Source organism: Hemitrygon akajei, chromosome 3 (genome assembly GCF_048418815.1).
Source record: "Hemitrygon akajei chromosome 3, sHemAka1.3, whole genome shotgun sequence".
Lineage (NCBI taxonomy): Eukaryota > Metazoa > Chordata > Chondrichthyes > Myliobatiformes > Dasyatidae > Hemitrygon > Hemitrygon akajei.
In genome coordinates, this window is record NC_133126.1 from 150,356,773 (window position 1) to 150,369,096 (window position 12,324).

The 12,324-nt window shown below is 37.4% G+C and overlaps 1 protein-coding gene across 3 annotated transcripts in view; it reads right to left on the bottom strand.

Moving 5' to 3' along the window:
• Nucleotides 1-662: 662 nt before the first annotated feature.
• LOC140725499 (transient receptor potential cation channel subfamily V member 6-like) overlaps nt 663-12,324 on the bottom strand; it is an 89,873-nt gene continuing 78,211 nt past the window's right edge. For 2 of the 3 annotated variants that reach the window (XM_073041027.1, XM_073041029.1), the window contains 2 exons: nt 7,867-7,976; nt 664-3,302 (listed from right to left, as the gene is read on the bottom strand). In XM_073041027.1, the coding sequence (XP_072897128.1) occupies nt 3,128-3,302; nt 7,867-7,976 (285 nt within the window). In that variant the 3' untranslated portion in view covers nt 664-3,127. Of the gene's footprint in view, nt 3,303-7,866; nt 7,977-12,324 lie in introns of all 3 variants that reach the window. The other variant, XM_073041028.1, reaches the window with a different exon arrangement.

Below are 12,324 nucleotides of genomic sequence, written 5' to 3' on the forward strand. Positions count from 1 at the left end.
TATTCTCTGTATAAAGCTAATTTTATACAAGTATCTTACAAATGCTTGCATGCATGAAATTCAATACATTACTTTGTATTAAAGATGCAGATCTGCAATTTAAGTAATTTCTTATTTACTTTAAATAAGAAACGTGACCTTTGACTAAGCTTTTGGTCAAAATTAGATTTTCTTTTGTGTATTGGTGTCAGTGATTGTTTAAACAATGCACCAAGAAAGTACCATCTTAAAAGTGGTATACAATTCAAACTATTATGGTGTTCTTATTTTGTTGTATTTTTGTTTTCTGCATTACCGTTTTTACAAATGCTTTGGTTCACTTGTATAAATGTGGGAATAATACAATACAACCAGTTCATTGAATGTCAAATAAGCTTGTTCATTGCACCTTATGTGCTTATTACAATCCAGCATTTGACCTTGAGTTTAGCAAATTATGATTCAGTTGTTGATTGTTCTGACTGGTTTAAGTTGTGTGTCGATCAGAGTGGTGACACCTGTCAGTGTTTTGTTATGGTTTTGTCTCCAGACTATTATGATCATAACAATTATGTGCTGCACCTGTAACCATTGAAGTTCTTATAAGGTAAAGATGTCCTTAAACAAAAATTCAAATGCTTGGGGACAATCTAAGTGGATTGCTATGTACACAAATGGTGCAGCTAATGAAGAGGGGAATGGATAGTTCTATAAGACAGCTGCTGTCTTAGGGGCCAATTGCTTCAAGTTGACTCTAATATTCTTTGTACATGAGGCAGCTGCTCTTTGCTAATTAAATTATCAAATGAAAAAAAATCGTACAATTTAGCTTCTGAGAGATTTTAAGCAGCTTAAGAATTAGCTAATATTTATTCACAATGAATTTGACATTTAGATGAACAAATTGAAAAGTACACAAATAGGATTTTAACAGAGTTAATGATAATCCCATTTGTTGTTCACCCATTTCTATTAAAATTTAAAATGTACAGAAATAAAGCCATTGTACCAGTCATTCCAGGGAAACATTGTTGGTTAGCAATAAACAGTTTCAATCAGCTCACACTATTTTAACGTGATCTGCCCAATGCCCTTGTTCCCTGTTCAGCCATTACTTTCTAGTAAATGTATCTCAGCCTATCCCATACATTTTCAATCTTCTGCATACTGTTGGTTTCACATGAAGTGGGGTGGGGTAAGAGAAAGAGATCTGAAGATGTTCCATATGAGTGTCTTCCCCCATGTTTCTCTGTAACAATTGCATTCCTTCTTAAGACTGGAAAAATAAAATCTATTGTAAGAGCAGAACGAAAGAGGAAAATTGTAGAATTAGATTCAACATATCAGCAAGGGTCATAAGCAATCATTGGGTAACTGACCGTCAGTGACATGTCCCTACATAACTTTCTGACCTGAGGGACAGAGCAGAAAATAATCACATTTAATTCCAGTCAAGATTAACATCCATTACATTCACATGGCAACCATAATATTAAAAATGTGCCTTGGGACATGCTTGCCTATAGTGGGCCAACGTTAGCTGCTACAGATATTTAGAGATGGTCAGTAATTATTGTATATTGGATATTACTGGGCACTTTTCTGCTTGGGAAACAATGGCAAGTGTATTCCCGACTCTGTTGATACAAATAATAGACATTAGGAAATAAAACAGTATGTACATGGAGAAAAGGGTCCTTCTAATGAAGGCAAGCTTGTAGAGCCTACAACATCAATCTCCAAGACAAACCATAAGATCCTGCCTGAGACTCCTTTCTGAATGAAAACACTTTCCCTCTTCCAGGCCTCTATTTTGAGCAATTTTGCAGTGTTTTTTTTTCCAAAAAGAGAAACAAGTGAACACTTTTACCAAACACAATGATAATATATTTCACCGAAATGGAATCCAATCTAGTTGCTAAGCATTTACCTTCAGGGCCATCTCCCAGTTCACCAGCAGGAAGAAATGATACTGCAAATGGTACATGATGAAATTAGTAACCAAGACCTTAGAAAAATAATTTGGATTAAGTTTAATTGTTTTGAAATTAATATTCTTAAATCCTTGCATCTCAATCGATGTTTCAAACCATGGCCAAAAAACTGTTCAGAAAAGCAGCCTAATTGCAGTTCCAATTGCACTGTAATTAGATTTGTCAGAGCCTACCTAAATTTGTCCATTTGCCCAGCTGTGCAAGTCATACTATAGGCTTAATCAGACTGAAGACATTTTAGCATTTGCAATGAAACAAAATAATTTTGTATTTGATTCTTACTTTTGTTTACTGTACTCAAACAGATGGAAATGACATTTTAATTTACAGCTTTGTTTTCGATTTGAATTTTCAGGAACTAGTTGCTGATAAGAGTCACCGAATGTTTTTTCATTCTTTCAGTAGAATCTTGTTTATTGTGGTACATAGTGTTACAACAGTTAGCAGCAGTGATACCCTTCCACTACGGTAGCATTCTGTACCTTATTTTAAAATACTGTATAATTTCACTTACTTACACTTTATATAAAAAACCTCTATTCTTATTGTGTGCAGTAACATCCTGTATTATATTTCACAGATCATTTACAAGCTGTGATAGTAACCTCATACTGCAAGTAATTTTGTTATAGTTTAAAGATTCCATCTAAAAACTGTTACAAAATATGTGCTTTAATTTGTAGATGCACATAAAACACCCACTTAGCCCTGTTTTAAATTTGACTTATTCTGGTATTATTGTAGTTGTATTTCTTTGAAATATTTCTACTGCAATCAATAAATATTAAGACCCACTTTGCAATACCTTTGCAAATGTCAGAAGATTTTCTAGTTACATTTGTGAGTACTGATTCTCGTGCCTATTAAAGCAACTATCCAATCTTAATTATACAAATGATCCTAACTTATAACAAGCTGTTACAAAGGTTTTACCACATTCAAAAACATGTAGAATTTTAATTGATCTATTGAAATTCAACTCCAGTTAAATTTTAAATGCTTCCTTGATATGAGTATGTTGCACCTGAAGATGATCAGTCCACTTTCTAAGCAGATATTGGTCTTGGAAGAAATGGATTGTGTCAGGGTTCATTACGTTCATAAAAACAAGTGTGTTCTTACAAACCAATGTCTCTAGAGTTAATGATGAAAATTTACAGAGTAGTCATATCACTTGGAACATCGTTCTTTTTAATACTTTTCGATATGTTTTTATGGATGAGGTTCCAACGATAAGCACTCCTGTTCTTCCTTGGGTGGGTTATATTTTCTTTCTCCTCATCTTCAGCCTTCTTCCTGGCCTTTTGATAGTCACTTCTTTCTTCAACCCTTTAAAGTAAAATTGAATAATCTACATTACAATGCAGACTAACAAAATTAAGAAATCATGTACCCTACATTTTATAATTCTTCATTAAGCAAAATTGAAATACCACTGAGGGCTATATTTACAAATTTGTATTGGAATACCTGTGGATGTTTTTTTGAATCATACTAAATATTGATCAATAATCGGCTATGGCAAGAAAATTCAGTTTTGCCAATCATTATCTTCCATCTGCTAAATAGGCAATGGTTCCTTCAATCCTGGCACCAATAAATTGAAGGACAATTGACATACTTTATAATATTCTACAGAGATGCAAATAAGACAACCATTTTGGACAAATTGTCAGACATTTTGTGCGTTTTGAAAACATGGGATGTTTAGATGCCAGAAGCATTATTTCAGTGCAGCCTTGTTTCAATGTTCTTCATGCCACAGGTCTTGCATCTGGAAGCAAGCAATTATTTTTTACTTCTAACATACAAATAAAAATCTTTTAGCATCAACTTGGGGTATGAAGCTTACTCAGTCGACAAAGGCTTAGAGCTGCATGGGGAGAGCCCCTCGCAAAGCAGCTAGTTAAGGCAGGGCTAGATAATTCTGTTCACCTCTTGCATTCAAAAACACTGAAAAACATTGCTAAACTATTAAAAATTAAAGGACAAAAAATTAACAGTAGACACAACACAGATCCGAGAAAGGCAATTAAAACATTTAAATTACAGAGTTAAAAAAGTATTAGCACCCAACTGTTGCCAGAGTTTCAGCACTGTTAGTTGGGGCAAATTCCTCAGCAGACATGCTGGGAAATTATGCTCTGTCACTAAACTTTGAGGAATCAAACACAAGAGTATTTTCAAAAAAATGATTGTTAACTGATGGCAGCAACTTCCAGGTTTTTTTTTAAAACTTGCTATCTGGATCATCTGAAGGTACTCATGATTGCGTGGGTTCCTGCTGCCATTTTCCGGCAAAACCATGACCGTGAGCCTAAGCATGCATCTGAAACTGAAACTTGTATCCATGTATGCAAGAGATCGATATAGGAGCCACGATTACTTCTTCATCCTACTGGTATAACAAGAAACCTGAACCCAGTAAAAGGCAGTTTAACTTTGCTGCCCAGTCATTGTTAGGAATACATCTTATTGGAAATAATTTAACTCATTTCTTTGCAACTTACCTGATTTTCCTCATTTCTCCATTTTCATTCTTTACTATGTATTTTGCTTCTTTTTCTGTTCTTCCCAGAATCGCTTTTAATACTAAGTCACTATACCTCTCGGATTGCATTTCCTCTTTCATTCTATCTATTCATCTTGTTTTATGTCTTCTCATCTTCTCTTCTGATTTCTTGTTGCAAAAATACAGAACTCACTATACTGATAAATGAAACTGGTCGAATCACCTAATCTATTAAATTAGTGTGGGCTTGAATTGGAAATCTGACCCGCACACATTTTTTGTGTTTACTGTACACATTCCCAAACCCCAGAGACACAAGAAACTGCAGATGCTGGTAACTGGAGCAACAAACCCTCTACTCAGTGGTTGGTCAGCATCTGTCGGGGGTGGGGGGAGAGAGAGGGAGAAGGGTGAATTATCAATAATTTAGGTCAGGAATGATGTAGGATTTTGACCCAAAATATTCACCATTCCTTCCCCAATCTCACCACCCTTGCACCAAACCCCACAGATGCCACTTAACCTGCTGAATTCCTACAGAAGACTGCTCCAATGTAGAAGCTTTCTTTTCCAATTTTTTTTTTTAAATAAAGTCATTATGTTCAGGAAAAAGCCCAAGTAAAACTTACTTTAAAAAGTAAAATAGTAAATACTACAGAAATACACAGTTGACAAGTAGTGCTGCTGTACATGATTGATGGAAACAAAACTATGCTCTACTATCCTTTCCTTTTGTTGAAGCAGACATTTTAGAGATCAAAGCAATTGCTTTCATTTCTAAAGAGTGGTGAATCCATGGAATTCTTTGCCACAGGCAGCTGTGGAGGCCGAGTCTGTATGTATATTTAAGGCAGAGGTTGATAGATTCTTGATTAGCCAGGGCATAAAGGTATATGGAGAGAAGGCAGGAGATTGGAGCTGAGAGGGAAAATGGATCAGCCATGATGAAATGGCAGAGCAGACTCGATGGGCCAAATGGCCTAATTCTGCTCCTATACCTTATGGACGTTAATATTAAATTATAATTCGCTAAGTTGTGACACATTTCCAGTTTGAGTTTTCCAGTTTTTATTGGTAAGGCTGCCATTTATTGCCCTTGATGGTGGTGAAACACCTTGAAAGTATGGTGAAGTCAACTCCAGTACCATTGAGTAGGGTGACAATGAACGGACATGGTAACGATGAAGAAATATTGATACAAGTCCGGTTAAAATAAAACTTAGAGAGAAACTTGCAAGTGCTGATATGCCCACGCATCCATTAAGCTTGCTCTTCGGGGTGGTGGTAGTTGCAGATTTCTGAGTTGCTATTTTTAAAAAAACTGACAGAAACTAACTTTAATGTTTATTATCAAATGAAGGATGAACTGTTCTCCTTGAAACCAAATGATTGTACCACTTCACATATCAAACTATTTGTCTGTTCTCATACAGAAGCTTCAGGAGCACTAAAGGAAGAAATCAAATACACCCCTGAAATGTCTATAACAAGAGCAGGAAAATGATTTGATATATGGAGAGTATAAACAAGCTCTATGCAACAGCACCAAGGGTCAGGATCATACAGCATTCCTGGAGCTGTAATACAACAGCATTAACTGTAGGACCCCTCTATTGCACTACTTTTGGTCCCTCAACACCAGCTCCATAGCAAAGAAAACCCAGCAGCATCTCTACTTTCTGTGAAGGCTGAGGAAAGTCCATCTCCCACCCCCCATCCTCATCACATTCTACAGGGGTTGTATTGAGAGCATCCTGAGCAGCTGCATTACTGCCTGGTTTGGAAATTGCACCATCTCGGATCGCAAGACCCTGCAGCAGATAGTGAGGTTAGCTGAGAAGATCATCGGGGTCTCTCTTCTTGCCATTACAGACATTTACACTGCACGCTGCATCCGCAAAGCAAACAGCATTATGAAGGACCCCATGCACCCCTCATACAAACTCTTCTCCCTCCTGCCTTCTGGGAAAAGGCACTGAAGCATTTGGGCTCTCACAACCAGACAATGTAACAATTTCTTCCCCCAAGCCATCAGACTCCTCAATACCCAGAGTCTGGACTGACACCAACTGACTGCCCTCTACTGTGCCTATTGTCTTGTTTATTATTTATTTTGTCGGCACTGTTTTGTGCACTTTATGCAGTCCTTGGTAGGTCTGTAGTCTAGTGTAGTTTTTGTGTTTTACTTAGTTCAGTGTAGTTTTTGTATCATTTCATGTAGCACCATGGTCCTGAAAAACATTGTCTCGGTTATACTGTGTACTGTACCAGCAGTTATGGTCAAAATGACAATAAAAAGTGACTTGATTTGTCTTAAATGACAAGAAATGGAAATAATTTAAAAGGAACATTAAGCAAAATATGACAGGTGTGTCATCCTATAGCACCACCAACTGTGAAAGCTGGTCCACCCATCTCTTTACAAATTAAATACTGAATATTCTCCAGAGAGTTTTGATTTGAACTTCAAACTGTATTACCAATTCTTAAGAGTTATAAAGCTAAAATGTATTTATATAATGCATAATTAAGCCTATATTCTCCCAAATAAATCATATTTGCTTCTTCAGTTATGCAGATTTATTTCTATAATTACCAGCTGCAAGGTTTTTAAAAAAAAAACTACTTTCCGAAACAAGATAGTTAAATGAAGAAAAATCATAAAAGTAAACAGTAAAGACAGAAATGGTAAACCTTATTGATAGTTGGCATGAAAGGAAGGACGGACTAGAGATAACAACTTAGTAGCATGAAACTGGAAGATTAGAGTATGAAAGTTTCAATCAATGAACCACAGACTGAATTATATTAAATGGCAAATGGCTGTATCAGCACATACAAATATTTATCAATAGTACCACTGCTGCTTTCAAACAGCATGACCATCCTACTCCAGATAGAGGGCTTTTCTTGTATCTAGTGAACAACTTACAACTAGGTACAAATCAGGAATGTTGGTATTATTAATAAATTGTTTCAACAAAGCAGAGAACAGAACAGGCCCTTCACCCCACAATGTTGTTGCTGCCATTTAAAGCCAGAGTATAATCATTCTAACCCTAACCTCCCACATAGCCCTCCATTTTCATACATTGTTACCTAGAGTCCTTGCATTTTACTGCTATTTCTGTTTTAAACACTGGTTTTGACATTTCCTTATCCCAAGTACAGTGTCTTGATGTACCGTAATTACTCTTTTATTTGACTGTATCACTAGTAACACTGATAAGAAAATATTTAATACCTTAACTAAAATGTCCAAAGAGCTTTCAGCAAAGAAAGACTAGCATATTATATTTTAAATAATAAACTTAATTCTCAATGAACAGTTTAATTTGGATAATATTCTAGAAAGTTCTTTACATAGTTGTGAGCTTTTACCTTAAATACCACTTATCCACACTGAGGCCCAACAGATCACCTGGAATTCCTGCTCTAGGCCACAGCCAGGCTGGCAGTCTCCTCTCAAGAAGCAGAGTGGTTGCAGCAATCTGAAATTACAATAATCGTTTCAGCAAAGAAGCTATCACGTTTCAGTTTGTGATTAAATTAACTAATTTGAAATGCATTACGCTTTCCATTCCTGGTACTATAAATGCTTATGTAATCATTATGTCCAGAAATGGGTCTTAAGTCTATAGCCAAATCATGTCAAATTCTTGCCAATATTCCTGATTTACAAAAGTATGCCCTGTTCCTTCTCTTTGAAGCATAACTAGTACACAAGTGATCCATGGATAGGAAGAACAATTCTCAATTTGAGAAGCAGATGTCATTACAGAAGTTCCCAGCAAAAGCAGTGCGGTGGACAATCTCTGGCTTCAATCATGTGACACTGACCTCATTCACTTGAAAAGAATTTTTGGGGAAGAGACTATCTTCATCAAGACTCCAAGATTAATCTCCAGACTTGGGCAATTTATAAAATAAATAAGTTAATGAGATTTGTTCACGTTTAAGAAGAAATGTGGTATTGGAACTTCAGCTGGAACCTATTCCAGGATGTTTTGCCCTACATTCCAATAGGTGGACAGATAAGACCATAGACCATAAGAAATAGGAGCAGAATTAGGCCATTCATCCCATTGAATCTGCTCCACCATTCCATCGTGGCTAATCCTGGATCCCATTCAACCCCATACACCTGCCTTCTCACCATATCCTTTGATGCCCTGATCGATCAGGAAACTATCAATTTCCGCCTTAATTATACCCATGGATTTGGCCTCCACCACAGTCTGTGGCAGAGCACTGAACAGATTCACTATTCTCTGGCTAAAAAACATTTCCTCTTATCTCTGTTCTAAAAGGACGCCCCTCAATTTTGAGGCTGTGCCCACTAGTTCTGTATCCGCGCACCATAGGAAGCATCCTCTCAACATCCACCCGATTTAGTCCTTTCAACATTCGGTAGGTTTCAGATCTAGCTTGGATCTCCATAGAAACAAAGATTCTGTTCTAATGGCAGTCATGAATACAACAGGATATTATATGCCTGGTTTTCAATCAATGTGTTGGGGACTAATTGAAGCCAATAGACAGCTACCTCACCAAACAGTGGACAAAACTTCCTCAGTGTAAGTATGACAGCTAGAGGCAACTTGCCTGAAGCTCACCTAATCTTCCAACACAAGGCAACCTCTCCATCCAGATATGCACTAGTTGAAGATGTTTATTCTACTTAATGTTATGCAATTTTCAGAAAGGTTGCTGAATGTTTTGGAAATAATGATTCTTTTAGATTTCCTTGCTTTCTTGGTTTCAGATTATGCCCTTTGTGATAGAACAGTTCACAATAAAAATGTCCAGAGCAGCTTCAGAATGTTAATTTTCATTACAAGTTCACTTGTCCAACAATAAGACACCCATCTTCAATATTTTTCCTAAATTAGAGTGCTCCAAAACTTTCAGGGTAATAATAAGCCAGATCATCCCTGGGCCAAGGTCCCACTTGCAGATTCTATTGGGAAGCCAGCTAGCAACTGATTGTCAATGCCCAATAAAGAGCCCAACCCCTCCAAGCCAAAAAGGCAGGCCTCACAACCTGCATTGCTTAGTGAGCCCATCATGTTATTATCTCCTTAATTGTCTCATATATACAGAACCATTAATAATCTAATTACTAATCTAACAATAACTGAAACACTAAATATCAGATGTTTAACATTTCAATCAAAAATAAAACAATTAACCATTCAATTTACCTTTGTCTGCAGCCGTTTCCTTCCATTGAAATCAATAAACTAACTGGAATTTCACCAACTCAGCAGGCAGATTTCCCAGCAATCCCAACTGGAGACCTCTATCTGTTCTCAGGAGTCCTGGCTACCTGCCCGGTTCAGTACATAAAAGCCAATCTGAGTGGGTCTGCCTGCTGTTGCATGGAGCATTCGTGCCAATGTGCTTTTTGTGGAGTAATCAGAGTTGCACAACGTATTCGAGGTGAATAACTGTCTCTCTTCTTCTCCACTGTGTCCGTCAATACCTCCAGTATAGCATCAGAGAACCTTGCTGCCCAGTCTCTACCCTGTTTAAGCCATTTGCTCATCACCTAGTTCAGCTTCTCTTGCCAGGATATTTTGTCTCTTTCAGAACTCCTAAAATAAAACTGCTGATGGGTATTTTACACATAGGGAACACACATGCATGATCCATCTGCTCCGGCAGTAATTGCCATGAGATGGCAGTGCAGCCAGACGCAGTGGCCTCTCACGGGCCAACCCGAAGTATTTTTGTTTTTTTATAAACTTTTTTTTTAAAAAAACGATTGCAAGACGACAGTGGACTTTTAAGAATTTCAGGTACCGCAGGTCTACCTCATCAGAGAGCTGTTTGTTGGCTGAGGAGCTGGATCTGTTGGGAACAGTGTTGCTACAGGAAGGCATCGGAGCTGGTGTGCAAAGCGGCATGCAGTGTAATGATTGTCTTGGACATTTCTCTAGCAATCACAAGACCCCGGTGGACATTGATAACGTAAAATGCCACAGACTTGTTTCTTTATTTTGTTGGCGAGACATACGGCGGGGGTTCTGCATGGCCTCCGTTGTAACGAGGACTAGGCCTCAGGTTGTGGGCTTGCCTGTTGTTACCGTCCAGGAGAGGAGATGCCTGAGGCAGTGTAGCATGGTGTCCATGCTTGAATACCTCTCCTGCTGGTGCTGCCCTCTAGTGTTTGATTAGTGAGATAAGCTGGATTACGTGTGCGTGTCTGTCTGTCTGTGGACTGCTGCAAACTGCTTTTTCTTGCCAATGGCAGCCATGCACCATCAATTTGCAGGACATGTCACTCAGGGATTTGGGCTACATATACATTTTTTCCTGTGAACTGTACGTTTGCTTGCTATTTTGTTTTGTTCTGTGTTGTACTGTGTATGTTTTGCACCTTGGCCCCAGAGGAACACTTTGTTCAGCTGTATTCATGTTTGATTAAATGATAATGAAACTTAACTTAAACTTGCACTTAACTAGCCAGCTTCTATTTTCCATACTAGAATTTCAGTCATAATGCACTATAGAAATATCGTTGCCAGCAATTCCAAAGTACTTCATGAATGATGGCACAATCAACACAGTGAAAAAATGGCATTTAATTAGACTGGTGAATAAATTACAGAAATTTCTCCATTTTGTTGACGTGACATTTGAAAATCCCATCAATACCTGCAGAAAATCACTGGCCTCAGTCTCTGTATTGTGCGTGGAATTGCTGACTTTCACTCCAACATCTTAGGAGATGTGGATGCCCCAAACCTTTTTCAGAGTTGTGGATGTCTCACACGCAAATGTGGATGCAGAGTTGATGGTTTCCTGACTCAGCTATGGCATTGACTCCTTGTAGAGTATTTAATTGCCTTAACTATTAAATTTTAAAAATCTGTACAATAATGTAAACTTCAATTCAAATCACTGAGCTTATTGGTCTTGAGCTGGGACTGTCTAGGGTTTTCCCAAGACAAGTATATAAGAATACAAATTTCTACTCATCTCCTTCCTGTTATGCTGAACAATCTTCCTACTATGTCTACCAAATGCCTATCTCAGTAAATCATTGTAATCTGTGAGGAGGGCAGTACAAGTTATATTTAATGCTTTGTTGCAATTGTTAAAACAATTAAACACATTTTCCAGAGTTAAAAATGTTCTAATTTTATGGTATATTGAATTTTCAATAGGTTCTTCAATGCTTTTGAATAGTCGCATACACCAAACAATCTCTCTCTTTGACAGACAGGAGGAGGCAAGATTTAACCAGCTATGAAAGCAACCTGAGGGCAAAGTAATTTTCCAATTGTAAACACGTTGCTCTGTAATGAGCCATACCAAATAACTGTGGGCAAGTTTACCTCCAGATGCTCATACCTGGACACAGTTCTAAGCAAGAGTGGTAAGTTCAGACAGTCCACCACTCAGTGGTAGACCCAGGCTGCTGTATGGCTTACAATGGCAAACCAAAGGAATGGCAATTATAAAACCATTCAAATTAATTGATTTTAACAAATGTTTCAATGAAGGTATTAGAAAATATCGCTGAAAATGTATTAATCCTGTATCACATTGTCTAAGCAGGAAGGATTGACCTACCTTGAACACAATTCACCCCAAAATATTTTCTTAGATAGTCTTTGTCAAGTTTTGAATGACTCCAAAAATAATTGTGTTCACTTATTAGAATAGCTAATTGTTTCTTAACAAATTATAGGGCTGTAACTTCCAAACTCCTTACTGGAAATGTACTGAAATATAGAGCATGCTTTTAGAAAAGCTTTGGACCACCTGTCACAGCCCTTTTATTTTTTTTTAAATAGTACCTGTCACAGTCATCGATAAAAGTAATAAAAA